Source organism: Apus apus, chromosome 3 (assembly GCF_020740795.1).
Source record: "Apus apus isolate bApuApu2 chromosome 3, bApuApu2.pri.cur, whole genome shotgun sequence".
NCBI lineage: Eukaryota > Metazoa > Chordata > Aves > Apodiformes > Apodidae > Apus > Apus apus.
In genome coordinates, this window is record NC_067284.1 from 29131562 (window position 1) to 29150062 (window position 18501).

At 38.9% G+C, this 18501-nt stretch overlaps 1 protein-coding gene across 11 annotated transcripts in view; it reads right to left on the minus strand.

The window, feature by feature from the left end:
• The window catches only part of MYT1L (myelin transcription factor 1 like), a 221895-nt gene that overhangs the window by 3071 nt on the left and 200323 nt on the right, over window positions 1–18501 (minus strand). For all 11 annotated transcript variants that reach the window (XM_051614624.1, XM_051614622.1, XM_051614632.1 and 8 more), the window contains 3 exons: window positions 5477–5568; window positions 3654–3757; window positions 33–176 (listed from right to left, as the gene is read on the minus strand). In XM_051614624.1, coding sequence (XP_051470584.1) covers window positions 33–176; window positions 3654–3757; window positions 5477–5568 — 340 coding nt within the window. The remainder of the gene's footprint in view (window positions 1–32; window positions 177–3653; window positions 3758–5476; window positions 5569–18501) is intronic.

Consider the following 18501-nt stretch of genomic DNA (forward strand, 5'->3'; position numbering starts at 1 on the left):
AAATTCCTTAACTTGTGCTCTCAATCACTTACCATATGTGGCAGCTGGATATTAGCTAGACTATGAATTAAAGACTGGCTTAAATTGGCCAATTCATGAAGAAGAGACTCATTTTGTTGTTCAATTACTTTGTTCTCCTCTTCTATCGTCTTCAGGTTGCTCTCCATTGTGGTAATCTAAAACGGACAAATTTGTGTACAATGTAATATAAGGCAAGCTGTTGTAAGCCGTGTGCTCTTTGAAGGGACAGAGAACAGAAATACCAGGGAAAGGAGAAAAAGATCTATTCATTCGTGCTAAAAAAGGTTTTCCTTGAGTCTGTAATTCCTGCCATCATTAAAGGGTTTTTATTCCTACTGTGATTCATGTTGTATCACTTTCATAGCTTGTCTTTTTAATACTGGTAATAGTGAATGAACTTGGATTTGATTCCACAGCTTGAGAGCTTTTCTTCTTGATTTGAAAGGCATTAAGAAGGACCTTAGTTCTGCAAGTTCACCCCTGTGGTTAAGCGCTCCTAGGAGCCTGCCGTAGGGATATTCTGCTGTAAGTCATGCATTTCTTGTATTTTCATATATATCTAAATTTACATCTCTATCTATATCTTTATATCTACTGTTAAGCATGCACAGCTCCTTGCTGTCAGTGTTTAGCTCTTTGTAAGTATAATTTGATTTTATGCAAATTCACGGGGCTGCTTTTGAAACCTGAACAATAGCATGTTATTGTGATGTATGTATGTACAAATTCAGAAAATTTCCTAGTAAAATACAGTGACTTGCAAATCTGAAGGAAATTAAGAAAATTTACACATAGTGAGGAGAGTCGGTGCCTGGGGCATGACTACAAGTACAGGTTAAGACAACTGAGAGTATGCTCTGCCTGTGTTCCCAGGTGACCAGGCACAACTTAGCTCTGACCATGCTTGAACTAAAAAGCATTGGAGAGAGGCAACTTACACAAGCTTGTGCAGAGCTCTGTGCTAATGAAGCCATAAAGATTTCAGATGAGTGCTGGCTTATGTCCAGCTCATCGAGAGCAAGGGCAGAGCTAACTCATACCTGTCTACACTGTCCTCTGAAGACCTGTCCTTACTTTCCACATTGGGTGACAACAGTTGACATCTATTACAAAGTGTACAGTGTGCATTTTGTGTGTGTAGGTTAAAATATGCATTGGCAAGAGGGCAAAAAAAATGTCAGGGAAGTGGAAAAAAATGCCAAAGAACACAAGGTTTTGAATTCTCAAAATGAGCTTTATCCACTTCTGCATTGGCATACACAGTGAACTGTGGAAAGAACTGATACAATTTACATGCTGGTGGGAAGATTGGGGGTTTGCACTTTAAGTAGCAGACAGAAGAGGAAAGGTTCTTAAGCAAATATTAACTTGACCGTGGGTGAGTAAATTTTAGGAAATTGTTGGCACAATGTGTTTGTTAGATGTCTCAAGTTTTATTTTGGACTTAAAAGTTTCGGACTGCTTAAGGTGATACAGCCCATAGTTGATAGAAGTAACTTTGACAAGTGATGTGGCTACACAAAACAATCTTCAAGTATCTGTTACTTAGACTGCAGGTGTTTATATGACAGTTGATCCAATTTGACAGTATTGCAGGGGCTTGGTTTTCTCACAATTAATTGATATAGAGCTATTTCCACAACATATTTTAGTAGGCAAAAAACTTTCTTCAGCTTTGAAACTGGAAACACACCCTCTTGATTTGCTTTCAGCTTGTTTATATTGGAGAGCTGTGCTGTATGCAAATGCAAAGTATCTTTCATAGGTGCTTGTTAGTCAGTCATGCTCCAATATTTGCCCTAAAACCTGTTTTTTTTGGTGTAACAGATCAAAGTAAAGAGTCTGATGTCAACAAGGGCCCAGTTCCATATGATATACTGCTACTGACTCACACAAACTTAAGTAGGAGCTGAGATTCTGTACATTTTCTAGCTAGTTGAGCACTGCTATTTAAATAGATCTTTTTTCATGTGAGATGCTGACTATCTGCAAATTAAGTGGCAGCTGATTAGCATATCTTGCAATTTCATTTAGTACTCATCTGAAAAGATCTTAAAACAACTGAGATATTTAATTACTGTAATCACTTGCTTAATGGCTGAAATTTCCCTCCCCAGATTTTACTGAAAAACTAATGACAGGATTTATTGTTTCTTGTATGAGTAAGTTATTTGCATTTTTCGTTTCCCCTCTCACCTTTATGTGTTCCTGCCCCTGAAGACAAGCTGGAACTGAGACCACCAAAGTGTGCCTTCTGTATTCATTTCAGATCAAAACTTGATGTGAAATTTCTAGATAAATCTTTGAAATTCAATACGTGTTTTAGGCATGTGACACTGTTATGGCTTTATTTTTTTTTTTTTTATTAATGTGGCAAAAAAATTATTAAAACTGCAGAGAATTAGTGAGAACTGGAGCGTTTACCTAGTGTACACATAAAAGCCAAAGTACTCCACAGTTTTTAAATTCTTAGATAAATCGGTCTTGTGTGTGAATAGCACCCTCAGCGTCGTATTACACAAAAGAAAACATAAGGCAGATTGGAAGCTGTTCAGTTCAAAACCTAGGACCAAATTCTTCCAACATGAATACATTTAATTTTCTTGCCATTGATTATACTCCTTTCTTTGCCTTCTTGCAGATTTTGCCCTCATTACCCTGGGATTACATTTGGTCACATCAGAAAATGGTGTAAAAAGTAAATCAAATCCTATAAAGGCTGAATAATGACAATGAAACCCTGAATAGAGGCATAAAATAGAAATGAGGTTTCAGTATCAATTTGGCCAAGGTTTAGTAGTCAAAGTAAAAACAAGCTGAAGAGGCAGATTCTGATTCCTGTTTATGAGTATACAAGAGGAGGAGGAGAATGGACATGGCACTCTTCTCCACAAGCAGCAGACAAAGAAGTAACAAGGAATGGTTTGCTTTGGGACTAAAGGCTGATAAATGGTGAGAACTGTGGTAAATCTCACTGCTGGTGTCTCTGCTCAAATAATGGAAATAAAAAAATCACCAGAAACTATGTTAGACACTGGAAAATGCCAGGGACATAATTAAATTAATTTCTTTCCTTTGCCTTTTCCATCCAGTTTTACGACTGGTAAAAAAAAAAAGGGTGTTTAAATAATAGTCTGATGTTAGTTTTGGTGGGGTTTCTTTTTCAATGAATTTATGTGAAACCTAAAAGGAATTAAACTGGATCCGTGGAACCATCACTGCTGCCAAGGGCTGCAGTTAGTTTAACCACAAGATGAAGTGAAGTGTAACAGGTGTTCACTTCCCTCTTCATAACACAGACCTGGCAAAAGCCATGCTGTTCATCCGGACTCCTTCAGCTTGTAACTTTTGTTAATGATCATGATCTCACCCAATATTTTAACTGCTATTAGAAAGGCTTAGCCTTATCAAGGGGAAATACAAAGTTGAGCATGAGACTCCATTTTTTTAAATGCTGGTAACTGAGGTGGAGATTTGTGTAATAGATACTTTTTTATTATGTCATAAATAGCAAATCAAACATAGAAGTCTTAATATGTAAGAAGCATAAAAAGGAACTATATATTTCCTATATTTCTTTTAATTAGTCATGTAGAAAAAGCACTGAATTTAGGGCTTCATAAAACTGTTACCTGAGTTCTGAGTTTAATCATATCAGCTTCCATCTGGGAGTTGGATTCATTTAGTTCTTTGATTTCTTCATCTAACTGTTTAATTTCTTCATCATTTTCTATACCTGTGTGATATAAACATAAAAGGGAAGTTAAAATAATTAAGCTTTAAATGAGAGTTCAGTGAATTAATTACTTCCATATTTGAAAATAAATTAATCTCACATAAAAATATAAAAGTAAAAAAAGAAAAAAAATTATTCTTCAAACTTTTCTTTTGAAGCTAAAACAATGTATTTTCCACTAGTTTTCTTTTACAAATTGGAGTAGTTTTCCAGTGAGAGTTTTGAAAAAAGTCTAGAGGATCAATAAGACACACCTTTTTGTTTATATGTACTGATTTAACTTTTTATTATAAGAAATGCACCTACAACAACAAATTCTGCTCCACTGTAATATGTAACTTATTTGAAAGACTATGTCCGTTTATCCATCTTCTGAAGGGAAAAAAACATGCTAATCTCTTCATATTACAGCACTGTCAAAATAATTTGTAACTAATTCACAATTCTTTTACCAACACAGTGAAATTATATTGATGCACTGATATATATTATGATTCTGCTGCTGCTTTTAATAATTTTGTAGTTCAGAAGGGTGTTATTAAATGAAGAAATACATGATAGTTTGCAAAATAGAAGCAATTCCTGAGATTTTATGGTGTAAACATATAGAGAACAGAATCTAAAAGGTACCTGTATCTTTAAGGATTCAGACACAAATAAACTCTAAAGGTTTTATTTACTTATCCTTTTAATTACTGAAACAATGCATAAAACAGTCCTGAGAAGAGCTAGGTCTGTTTTCTCTCAAGTCAAAGTCTGACCTCCTAACAATAGAGAAACTGGTGTTCCCACTGTCTTCTTTGTACTCTGGTGCAAATCTCACATACCTCTTCCCATAGGAAGGATGCTGTGTCTCCCTAAGTACTCAAAATGTCTATATACCACTCCTTAAGGTACAGCAGATAAAATTTTCAATACTTCCCAGTTTGTAGAGACAATTACATCTGAATGTTTCACTCCTTGTATCTAGCTATTGCACAAAGACAACCAAGACTTTCTCCAGCTCTGGTGGAACTGTGGGTTGCAATGGTGCCTGCTGTGTTGACAAAGCATTTTCTAGAAATGCTTTGTGTATCTCAAACAGTCAACACTAACAGTTAAGAGGACAGTATCTTTAGGCATGCAGTCACAGGCTAAGCAGACAAGTCTTTTGTGCATTACTTATTTGAACTGAAGCACCTATGCTTTGCTTTAATTGCCCTTCAAATATCAAGATACTATCCCGATGCTCATCCAAGGTACTTTCATCATCTTCCCTGCAACTCAAGGTTCACAGGAAAGATTGCAGATTATTGGATATGAAATGGCACAAGGCCATCGACATCTCCCAGAGGTTACAGAGCCACAGCTCTAAATGAATTCAAGGGAGCTCATGAAGGCTTGACACCATGGAAACAAAACCTTTTCCTTTTCTGAATCCTGCAACAATATAAGAGCGACTATCCACCTTTGATGAAAAGGATGTGAACCAGAAAAGTATAATGGTATATTCTACTTTGAAATACTTTAGTTTACTAGATTTATGTAGACATAACTCAGACCAGTCTGACCACTCCACTGCTGGCTCAGATTTCCGCAGCATAAAACTCAGCTTCCCTTCTACTGACAGTGAATTCACTGTTTATACAAAGAAGACTTACGCATGTAGGAAAAAAAACCCACAAGAGAGCAACAATAACAGAAAAGTAATTTTTTAAAAGATAATAATTAAAAATTTACCATTACTGGCCCGCTGCTTTATTGTTAGCATTTGTTCTCCAGACAGTTTTGCTTTCTTCATTGCTGAAGTAGCTCTGGGGCATCCTGATAAACTGTGAACAGTAAAGAGCCTGTTAATTTTGATAGGCCATTGAAAATAAATTTGTAATTAAATTCTGTACTAAAAACAGAGTCAGAGAGAAAGTTTGTCTTCACTGCCCGGCACTGAAAGAGTGTGTTAATCTGAAAAAAAAAACAAACACAACACTTACCAGTAGTGATTTCATGGTTTTATTCCTTCTTCCAAACTCTTTTTGAATAAACAGCTAATATAAAAGTCATATATATTTTGTAAAACTGTAAGTTTAGGCACAACATTCCAATTTTCTAAAGACAGAATGCTTTTATTAAGAAGTTTTATTTTAAAAGCAGTTATTGTGTAAATATTCCCCTTTGAATTCACGTGTCCCTGCTCTAAACTTCCATTCATTTTAATTAATATGTTCAAACATGGAACTGAATGCTGAGAGGAGACATGAGCTACCTTTAATGCCCAAATACTAACTCTTATAAACTATGCTTTTCTTTGTGAATAGCACCTACTGGGATGCCTAAATTGCCCTTTTCTAAATTGTTTCTTATAAAGGCAGTAACTGTGTTAGCTTTTTATTGAAGCCCAAGAAAAGCCATTCCCACAAAAATGACCTTGCCTTGATGAGGGATATATATGTATATTTTATAATGTATATTTGTTACAGTTATGGATGTAGACTCAGTTATTTTTTGTGTCCCATGTTGCCAATATATTAAGCTTTTTAATTATATTGTACAAAACAGTTTAATAACAAATATAGTCTTGTCAGATTTTATTGTAAAAAAAAAAATAAAAATCATCAAACAAATAATTGTATGCATCAAACTATCCCCCTTTTTAAAATCATGTCTTCATTGCAGTTGCACTATCACAGGTAAAAGAAAATACATATTAAATGTAATCTAGTGATGGAAAACTATAGTCATTCTCAGCATTCTTTAGCAGTGAAAGGAAACTCACTGAATAATCCCTTACTGCTTCAACATTTAAGGTTTCATAGCCATTGAAACTGAGAAATGTCATGTTCTTCTCATTGCATAGTCACATTCATATTTCCTCTTCAGATCCTAGGGAAGACTTTTTTTTAAATACATTTTTTAATTGTGCAAATCAAACTCAAAGCTAGTACTCGACTAATCTCTCTGTAATGTGGAACAAGTTTCTGAGGAATGTTGTATCTTTGATTAAAAGCATTTATTTAAGTAAAGATTCAGCTTTCTACTAAATAAAGTCCTCCAGTTTAAGTATAATGTTTAATTATTGAAAATGTTTATTTCAAAAGCCTGGATTATTATTATCAAGTGCAATCATCCAAAAAAGTAAACTTCAAAGAAAAATGTCTAAAAAAATAATTATTTTCTCAGCAAAAAAAAATGAGTGTTCAATATTTTATATAGTTACTGAGAAGGTTAACAGTAGAGGAGTATCAAGAAATAGCATAATCTAGTAGCCTTTCACTGTAGCCTAGGTGGTAGGATACCAGATTATTTTTCCCAGTTCCACTACAGACTCACTGTGCAACTGTAAACTGTCCTCTTGAAGTGTAGAAGGGAGCTTTGAGGAAGTTAAGAAGAAGAGAGAGGATTAGGTGTTTTGGAAAAAACTATGGGTACAGGGAAAGGAATCAAAGATAACAGTATATGCAAAGCTTCTGCATAATTTAATTGGCTTAATTTTTGCACCCTTTCAATCAATTTAATTAATTTCTTCATATTTTGTCCTTACTTTTTTTCAGGATACAACATTATTGGGCATTGTAACAACTGTGTTAGTTAGTCAGAAGCACCTTTACTCAACTCCTGGCTCCCTTCGAGTTCCTGATTCAGCAGGAGTTGTGAGCTGCTGCTGCTGCTACAGAGACAAGGTACCATCCACCAGCTGACCATCAGCATCTTGTCTCACTGAGATGCAATGTATTGTACTGTCAGGATTAATTTCTGATTTGAGAAAGAACAGCATGGTCTGGCACATCATCCTTGAAAAACAACCTCTGCAATAATTTACAAAATAGTATGAAAAATTAATTAAACTGTTAGATTACAGTGATCTAGGGACAGATCCTGCCAACCTCATATAAGGTATGCTCTAAACTTCGTGCACTCAAGTTTTGTTGGTTGGCTGGTGACTTCTAACATCATAACACATAATTTAGATTGGAAATGTGCTTTTGTTGGGCATGGCTTTTAAATGCAGAGGTGCATAGCTGGGACCTCCTCATGCAGCTTTGCTTTCAGGGCATGGCACTGTCCATGCAACAGACATTTCTACATGCTCTTGATCTGCAGGACTGACAGGTAGAATGGGTGACCGAGTTTTATGCCATGCCAGTTTGACTTCTTTTTTACAGGAAGTCTTTAAAAATGGAAGCATGCAGAGATAAAGTACTAGTACCTCTATAAACTCTACAAAATAAGCTCTCTTCATACGTACAGCTACATCTTTCCCTAACTGCCTTGAAGAGTAGTAACTAACAGAAACCAAATCATCTAAAAGGTATACAGAAAGAATACATGTACCAATCAGGAGTATATGGTGATTGCATCTGTTAGAGTTGAACACAACATGAAGAATCAATTTTCTTTCTTGTTCAGGACTGTGGTTACCTTACTGCAATGCATGCCTAGCCATATATTCAGTGAAAACAAGGTGAAATTGGTCCCAAAGTAAAAAGAAAATTAATGGGGAAAAAAATTTGAAAGGGACATCTAGTTAGTGTTCAGTGCACATTTGAGTAGAAATTTAGTTTAAAACCAAAGAAATGTGGGCTAAAATCCTGAACCATTTCAAGAATGTCTTTGCACTGTCTTTGGGGATACAAACAAGAGAGGCCATCAGAGTGGAGGATCATTGATCAAGTGGAGCAATTTTCTGGGTGACTGATCTTTGTTATCTGGGTTCCAGCTGTGCTCTGTTAAATACATTTTTTGCCTCAGCAGACATATGCAGTCTTGTCCCTCTTGGAATTGTACTTGGCCTGTCAAGTGAAGAAAGCATTTTCTAAACAGAGAAGTAGGGATGTGGGAAGGGAGGAGACAAAGGTCAAATAAAAAGCAACTTTTATATTTGGTGCGTGAAGTGCTGAAGTTTGCAAAGAAAGAAAGAACAGGATGTAAAGAATCCAGAGCCTCAACCTGGAGTACCCAAAAAAGCATCCTGAGGGTTAACTTTACAAACACTGTAAGCTGTTTATAGATTCATTACCACAATGATTTTTCAAAAAGTTAGGAAAATGAAACACTTTTCCTGTTTATTAAAAATAGCGTTGTCAATAGACTAAATAAAGGAATATGTCACGTTCAAGGAACCTCTTTAAACTACAGATGGATCCAAAACAAGCCCCAGATGTAAATCCTTTTGAAATTCATGGAAATAGAGATCACAGTGAAAACTACTGTTTTATTTTGTTAATGGATGAAACCTTACTTTTATGACTAAACTCCTGAGCTTTTTGGTAATGTTTGAAGTTCAAGTAAAAAGATCAGATTCAGTGATCAAAGTGACCCTTTCCTTGGTTTAATATTAAATCCATGAAACACTCATTTTTCCTCTGTTGAATGGTATCAGCTTTAGTGATTTCCTTCTTCTCATGAGTAAACTTTGCTACACACCTTATAGGATGACATAGAGATTAAAAGAACCCTCCTTGGCCCAGCACTCATTTTTATTTACATTCAAGGGGAAATGGCTTTTCCCTAGCTACTTTACTGATCTGTGAAGTAAAGGGAGTCCAGCAGAGAGGTTCTGCAAACGAGGTAGTTTTGTTTGCATGGAGATTGCTGCAATGCATGGAGCAATCTCTCCTCTGCACTAGCTACACAACCTCAATTACCTTTGTGCTGTGTTGGAAGAAATTATCTGTTCAGCTCCATTTCAGAATTCTTCACTGAAAAAGGATAATTCCAATGAATGTGGCCCTTTTTAGGTCATATTTCCTGACTACAGCTTGTGTGTTTTTTATAGGGGTTTTTTGTGCACTTGCAACTCACACATGAATGTCAGTGTAGAAGAATTTTCACTTAAATTTTCAATCAGGAGGGAAATCCAAGTTGAAAAGACTAAAAGCTTGATGTAATGTGGGAAGTGGCAGCCCCTAATCTAAGCTGCTTTCCAAATCTGTCGAGGAAAGTAGATGAGATTTTGTTTTGGATAACTAAATCTTCAGATTGGTTCCAGAACTAAGAAAAGTTAGAACAATACCCAAGTGGTCATAAAAGGGATACAGCCATTATGATTTTTTAAAATTGTAAGCTTTTCATTATAATTTTAATGATATCTGATCATTGTTTCAGGACTTCCATCAAATGGACAACTACACAGAGTGAATGGCCATGACACCCACAAGCTCAGAGGCTATTTCCTTTTCATTTGGGATTTAAAAGGTAACATAGTACTATAGCTTCATTACACCTGTCCCTCATAGAAAAAAAACTCAAAACAACAACAACAACAAAATCAATAATTGGGTAAGAAAAACAAAAACAGAAATTATGCAGAACTGTAAACATGGCCAAGCTGAGAGAAAAGGCTCTGAGAGTAGACTTAGTTGAAAAGGAATTCCCCTGAAGCAGATGCATAAATATACAACAGAAAAGTTGTTTGTTTCTATTTATTAAAATAATAATAATAATAAAATATCTCAAAACAGTGGAACTTTAAGAACACTGCCAAAGCTACCCTGCAAATTTACACCGTATTTTGTTAACTAAAGTTGCTTAGTCATCAAAATGTCTCTGTGGGTGGACTTTTCAGATGTGCTAACGAGCTTTGACCTGTATCATTCCTGAACAGAGAAAGGGTTTTGGCTCTTGTCCAGTGACACAATAACTGTTCATAATTCTCTCATTCATTTGCTGGTGAGTGAGGAAGTACTGCAGCATAATGCATGATTTACAGGTGGCCCTAAGTTATGGGCTACACTTAATGGAGCACCACTGAGTGCCCCAGGAGCTGCAGCCTGGCTACTGCAAAGCTTATCAACCTCTCTCCTGTCCTCTGACCACACACAACAGGACAGATTTGTAGGCCAGTGGATTTACTGGTCAGTAAAAGACGGCATATGGAGTAAAGACAGCAGGCTAAGATTTCTCTGTGTCTATATGCATCTGCATATGGTGCATCTTTAGCTACATATTTAGTGCTTAGTGCTCTTGAGCAGATAAAAATTTCAACTGATCAATTTAGTGACCAAGCCCAGCTCACTTAGGCACTTAGAATGAAGCACCATTGCTCCAGCCACTTGTATAGACAACAGACATAAAAAAAAGGTACTTCAAGAGGAAAAATGGTCCCACCTGAAATCTAAAAAGCCATCTAGTTATCTCCAGGTTTTTTTCATGGGCTATGTCTGGAATGAGGACAAACAGGCTTATAACCAGAGAGCTTCTGCAAAGTGCCTGAAATCAAGGAGATGTCAAATTGCAAGCACCTGTACAAATTAATGTCTGCTGTCATTTGTCAGGTCTGCCAGGCAAAATGTTTTTTCTTGTTTAAATTGTGCAGTCTGCTTTTTCCAATATGAATTTCATAATATTTTCTCCTTGGCTTTCCCAAGGTAAACCTCTTAAGTCCTTTTAGATTAGCTCTCTGTTAGAAGCCTTCTAGTTTAATCGACTGTACATCTGATTAAAATGCTATTCCATCCTTCTTCCAGCTCGTAATGAAAAGAGCTGGCAGAACTATCCACAGTCAAAGGACCTAACTTTTTCAACAACCAGGCTCTGCATTTAGTCACTTCTGACTTTTGCCAAATTTTAACTAATCTAACTGAAATCTTCCATAAGTAGTTTTTGGACCAGGCTCAGCTTTGTTGTGGTTTGTTTTGTTGTTTGTTGCTGGTTTTTTTTCTGAATGTTATAGGAAAAAAAAAACACAAAACATTTCTCAGAATATAATTGTATACAGTTGTTTTATTCATATACCTTGTTTTGTCCATATGCCTTGTTTTGCCCACACTGAGGGGAAAAAGAAAAAAAAAAAAAAGCCCCTGTAATTCATTTGGACATGCTCTGCAGATATGAGTTAGTTTGGCTGCCAGACCCTCCATGTGCTTTGTGTGTCTGACAGCTGGGAGCACCTCCTCTGCTGTCAGTCCCATTCAGGGCTGCAGGGCCCTGAGCAGAAGGCTGCTTGCTGGAAGGAACACTGGTGAGATTGCCTGTCCTGTTCTGACAGCGCTCAGGAGAAGCCACCTGAGGGCCAGCTACCTCAGATGCTGAGGACTGAAGAAGCACAGAAGGAAGAAGAAAGAACGAACAGGAGCCTTAGAGACAGAGAAGGGAAAAGGGCCAGAACAAATTCAGTAGGAGAGGAGGAGGATGGGAAGATGTGGAAAACAATTTTTAAAGACCCTTATCACAGAATCACAGAATTGCTGGAGTTGGAAGGGACCTCTAGAGATCATCTAGTCCAACTCTCCCACTGAAGTAGGATAACCTAGAGCACTTTACACAGGACTGTATCCAGGTGGACTTTTAATATCTCCAGAGATGGAGACTCCACAACCTCCCTGGGCAGCCTATTCTAGTGCTTCCTCACCCTCACTGAAAAGAAGTTTGTACTCTACCTTATGGATCAACACAAAATTCCTAAGTCAAAAAATCCCTCATACTACAGGATCCACCTCAGGGGTACTACTTTAGTATTTTTCTCCTTTATGTATGTTATTATTACATTTAATTGCCCTGTTTCTCTCTTCATCTTCTTGTCAGCACATTTGCAAGTCGGTCATCTTTCAATAATGTCACCATGATGTTGTCAGTTGTAGTTACTCTTAAATCCAGTGAGTTTGGTTAGTTCTTCTATACTCTTAATATTGTATGAGTTTTTCCTGCTGAGTTGCAACATAGAGCGTGTAGAAAAAGAATAAGAGGGAAACAGCAAAATGAATCAATGGAATGGAGAGGACAGGCAAATTAAAAACAAAAAAAAAGCAGACATCCTAAACAACTTTAAAAAACTTAATAGGGAGAAAGTAAAATAGTGAAAATTAAGAATGAATTTATGTTGACTCAAATGTGGCACCCTGTCAACTTACTGTAGTAACAAATAAAACAAAGAAGAATTGACTTGACAAGAGGCCTGGCCAGAAATAGATGCAATAATATTATTTAATGAGTTGCATATTAAAAGTTTCTTACAAATCTGGAATCTGACAGTACTTATGTTTCCTAAATAGATAAATGGAAGAACAAGAAGAATTTCCTCTCTACAAAGTTTTCACCATTTTCAAGATTATCTTAAACACAGCACAGATTATCTTAAACACAGATTATCTTAAAAGCACAGTAACACCCTTCAGAAGTGCTTTTAACCTTTGGTTCTGTACTGACATAACTGCTGGACAGAAATTCCTCAAAAACTTTGTTTTTGAAAGTTCAGAGCATCCTGCAAATTCATCTGGCAGTTTGGAATCTTTGTGTTTTACAGGATGCTCAGAATTATTTGTCTGTTGTGTTTACACAATGTATTTTATAATGACATATCTCATTTTTGCACTGCAGTTCACAGCACTGAACCACAGTACTAGTATGAGCCTTCTGATATCTTTGATTTGCGTAAGTCCATAGTTCTGATATAACTTTTTCAGTCATTCAATAAAGCTTTTAAGTTTTTCTCTCTACATTTATTTGGAAGTATCAGATTTTTATTTTTTTAAATTCAGGTTTTATTTCAAATAAGCTTCCTATCCTACTGAAAAGCCCACACCTGTTAGGAACTGATTCCCTCCATCTAAATTCTGGAGACTTTAATTTTTCCATGAACTGAAAGGAGCAGCTGGCAGTTAGTAACTCAGACAGTGTAATGTAAGTGTAATGTAAGTCCTGCTGTCTTATCTATAGGCCTCATACAACACTGCATCAACACAAATGTTATTTCAGGTCCAAGACTCTGCAGGACTGATTTTGTTCAAATAGAAGAGGTTGCAAGCCTACATACAAAACATCAGAATAATCTGAGGCCTTTTCATACCCTTTGTCACCATATAGCTCTTTTCTGAAAGTTTTTAAATGCTGAGGTTGAAAAATGCTGATGCTAAGAGAGGATATGACTTCAGGTAAACAAAGACTGAAAGCTCTGACATAATTTAGGAGCAAATTTGCAGCCACTAGCACGTTTGGAGATGCAAAGCATTCGGATTATAGAGCTACTGCCCCTTTGACACCCTGCATGTGAACACCCACCCCAGCTAAACCCTGGGGTTAGCTGCTCTTCTATGGATACAGGCTCAAGCTGCAGCCCTGAGCACCACAAGGTTTGTCTGTAGGTGGCACTTGAAAAACTTCCCTTCAACAGCAGAGGTTGATGACTCAGGTTTTTTAGATGGTATCTATTTCTGGAAGAGCATATAAAAAGGATCTGCACAAGAAAATCTACATCTCCATCCTTCTTACCTCACATGTGTCATCTCCTGAATGCTTTGAGAGTCTGGGAGCTCAGAAGATCTCTAGGGATTTGTGTGAATGTTATCTGCCTGCTTCTAGCCAGCAGCTGCTGAGGGCAGCTTCTGTCTTTAGTTTTATCTTTTTATCTTTTCACCTTTTCCTAGTCTGCCTGTTCCCAGGCTCAACAATGCAGCTGTGCAGCTCAGAGCTGTGACCAACCTAGAATTTTTGGAGGAAACAGCACTGTCAGCGCTTCTTCACTTCGGGACATGCATGTGAGGCTATGGCTGACCCGAGTGCACTCTTGTTACCTTCCTGCAGGCCTTCTGACAGCCTTACCATTAACTAGGCCTATAAACTTGTTTACAGATCTTGGAGTCCTGCTGTCCTCAGTGAGGATACAGCTAACACTAAAGAAAAATCCCCCTCTCCACATTTTCATTTCTACTTATCATTAGCTTGTTAATAGGTTTGCTGGCTTGGTTCTGGTATGGTTTCGGTAGCAGGGGAGGGGCCCCAGAAATGGCTCCTGGAAGGAGATACTAAAAGCTCTCCCAGCTCTGGTAGCAAAGGCTGGGGCGTTAGAAAGACAATAGATTCACCTCCACGATTAACATCTGAAAGAACTGACATAAGACCTGAGCAGAGAGCAAGCAGGGGAGAAAGTTGTGCTGGAGAGGACAAAGGCAGTGCCCGGGTGAAGATCCCGGGGTTGGTGAGGAAGAAGGGGGAAGAAAATGCCCAAGCAGAAGTTTCTCTGCAGCCCATAGTGAGATGGCAGGCTGTCCCCCTGCATCCACGGAGGAACATTCCCTGAAGGCACCAGGAGGGGTGAATGTGGACTTGCAGTCTGTGGACTTGAATCTGCAGCCGTGGAGGACCCCATCCCGGGGCAGGTAACTGTTCCCGAAGCAGCTCATGACTCTGGGAAGTCTGCGCTGGAGCAGCTTGCTCCTGACGTTGTGGCAAGGGCTCATGAAGGAGAGGTTCGTGGAGGACTCTCTCCCCTGGGAGGGACCCCATGGGGAAGCAGGGGAGGACTGTAAAGAACCCTTCTCCCTGAGGGGGAAGGAGCCGCAGGAAACAAGACTGTGAACTAACTCTAAACCCCCACTCCCTGTCCCCTTGTGCCACTGGGGAGGAAGCAGGTAGAGAAATCGGGAGCATAGTGATTTGGGCCTGGGAAGAAGGGAGGGTGGGGTAACTGCTCTTTGTTTTTTCCGTGTCCTGTGTGCATTTGATTAATGTTCAATTATTATTTTCCCCAAAGTTGAGTCTGTTTTGCCTGGGGCTGTAAATGGTGAGTGAACCCTCCCTGTCCTTGTCACGATGAGCTTCTAGTTGGCCTTTGTCCTCCCCATCCCAGTGTGTGTGGGGGGGGATGTTGAGTGAGCAGCAAGGTGGCTGGTTCTTTGTTGTTAGGCCCAAACCACGACAACAGGGAACATACTTAGAATTTTATCATCTCTTGTATGTTAAAGCTCTAGTAGCATGTGTTTTTCTACTTGTTTTGGCTGGGATGGAGTTAATTTTCTTCATAGTAGCTAGTATGGTGCTGAGTTTTGGACTTATGACCAAAACACAGGACGTTCTCTTTATTGCTGAGCAGCACTTACAGACACAGGCCTTCCTTGTTGCTCACACTGCCCACAAGTGAGGAGGCTGGGGACAGGTAAGGAGGGGACACTGCCGTGACAGCTGGCCCCACCTGACACATGGGATATCCCAGGCCATGTGACATTTGCCTCAGCAATAAAAGCAGGGGGGGGAAAGCAGAAGGGAGGACAGAGTTACCGTGGTTTTCTTCCCAAGTAATGGCTCCTCATGATGTAGCCCTTCTCTCCTGGAGATGGCTGAACTGCTGACAGGAAGCAGTGTATCAGTTCCTAATTTTGCCTTGCTTGTGTGGACAGCTTTTGCGTTACTTAGTAAACTGTCTTTGTCTCAACCCACGAGTTTTCTCTCTTTTACTCCTCACATTCTCTCCCCCATCCTGCTGGGAGGGAGTAAGCAGCTGTGGGGGACTGAGCTCCCTACTGAGGTTGAACCATAACATTTTTCCAGAGTAAAGGGAATTTAAAAGCTCGATTACTGTGTTTGAAATGGATGAACACTGATTTAAATAGCAGTGGGCAGGAGTTGGAAGCACGAACACTGTTTTAGATCTGAAAAGGCATTTCTGAATGTAATTTCCACTTAAGTCAGCACAAGCACATTTCTCCTTCTGTGCCAAGGAGGAGGGTTGCTAAATCCAAGTATGTTTTGAGAAAGTCCCCAACTGGTCGTTGAATTAGAAATTATGCCATGCAGAAGAATCTTCTTAAATCACATATGAGGATATAAGGGCCTGTTCAAGAACCAAACTGGAAAGCTACAGTATAATAACCAATTTGCATGTCATTATAACCTATTCCATTCACCTATCTACTGATTCCATGCTTACAAGCCTTCCAATTAATTTTCATATTGCTGATAGTTCACCTAATTTCACACTGGCCTCTCCTGCTAGCACAAGCTCCTTTTTGAAGCTCAGCACTCTTAATCCTATGCTTCAAGTCCCCTCTGATATCCCTCTGTTGCCATTCTTTACAATGCAAAACTCTTTGACAAAATAAAACTATTCATACAAATTTCTGGACACAGGCATGGCTAATGTTAAATAAACAGAAAACCCTTTTGGGGCCTTTGTTCATAGGGTAGGATTAAACGCTTACTGAATTTTGTGACATTTTCAATTGACTACTTATTTCTACTTCAGAAGCATGTATGTGCAAATATGCATATATTTAAATTCCAGACTTTGTAATCCCAGTTGCAGCAGGCTTTTAAGTCCTGATTTACCAGTTCTTGTGGATCATCTCAAGGGTCCACTGGTATCAGTGGAATTGTACCATTCATACAAGATGCAACAACATCTCTAAGAAATCTTAGCCTCAAAAACTTCAAAAAGTGTGTGTGTGTGTATCTTTAATTAATTCAACACTTGGCATTTTCACAAGCCAGTCTGCCATTCCAGTTTCTGGAGTATTACAGCTGCTTGGATAACAGCACATTAACAGCTGTCTATGAGTAACAGAATACAAAATCTCAAAGAACACATTAAGTACACTACACATGCAATTAATATCTATGCTTAGCCAAATGCTACTTGCTCCAAGTTCAAGACTGGTGCATCCCTATGAAGAATAACTCAAACAGAGGAGGTAGGAAACCTGCATGGAAGAGTAAGGCTCTTCTGAAAAAAAATTAAATGGAGGAAAGAAATTTACAGAATGTGGAAAACAGGACTGGCTACCTGGGAGGAATACAGGAATGTAGTCAGAGAATGCAGCGATGCAACAAGGAAAGCTAAGACCTGCCTGGAATTAAATCTGGCAAGGTGTATCAAGGACAACAAGAAGGATTTCTTCCAGTTCATAAACAAAAAAAGGAAGACTAGGGAAAGTGTAGACCTGCTGAGGAATGAGACAGGTGTCCTAGTGGTAGAAGACACAGAGAAGGTAGAGTAACTGAATGCCTTCTTTCCTTCAGTCTTCAGTGCTAAAGCTGTCTCTCATGAATCCCAGAACCTGGAGATAAGAGATAAGGTCTGGAGAGAGGAAGACTTTCCATTGGTGGAGGAGGACCAGGTTAGAGGCCACTTAGCCAATCTGGACATCCATAAATCCATGGGTCCTGATGATATGGGTTCTGAGAGAGCTGGCAGATGTTACTGCTAGGCTACTCTCCATCATTTTTGGAAGGTCATGGGGAACAAGACAGGTGCCTGAGAACTGGAGGAGGGCTAAAGTCACTCCAGTCTTCAAAAAAGGGCGAGAAGGAGGACCCAGGGAACTACAGGCTGTTCAGTCTCACCTCTATGACCAGTAAGGTGTTGAAAAAATTTGTTCTGGATGTCATCACAAAGCAAGTGAAATCAAAGAATGGCATTGGGAGAAGTCAGCATGGATTCACCAAAGGTAAAGTATGCTTGACTAATCTGATTGCATTCTATGACATTGTAACAGGCTGTCTAGATGAGGGGAGAGCAGTGGATGTCATCTACCTTGACTTCAGCAAGGCTTTTGACACTCTTTCCCATAATATTCTCATTAGAAAACTCAGTAAGTGTGGGCTAGATAAGTGGACAGTGAGGTGGATCAAGAGCTGGCTGTATGACAGAACTCAGAGGGTTGTGATCAATGGAGCAGGGTCAAGTTGGAGGCCTGTAACCAGTGGTGTCCCCCAGGAGTTGATACTCAGTCCAGTCTTGTTCAACATACTCATCAATGACTTGGACAAGGGGACAGAGTGTATCCTCAGCAAGGTCGCTGATGATACAAAACTGGGAGGGGTGGCTGACACTCCAGAGGGCTGTGCTGCCATCCAGTGTGACCTCAACCGGCTGGAGAGCTGGGCAGAGAAGAACCTATGGAGGTTGAACAAGGGTAAGTGTAGGGTCCTGCATCTGGGGAGGAAGAACCCTATGCACCAATATAGGTTAGGGGTGGACCTGCTGGAAAGCAGCTCTGAGGAGAATGATCTGGGAGTCCTGGTAGATGGCAAGTTATCCATAAGCCAGCAATGTGCCC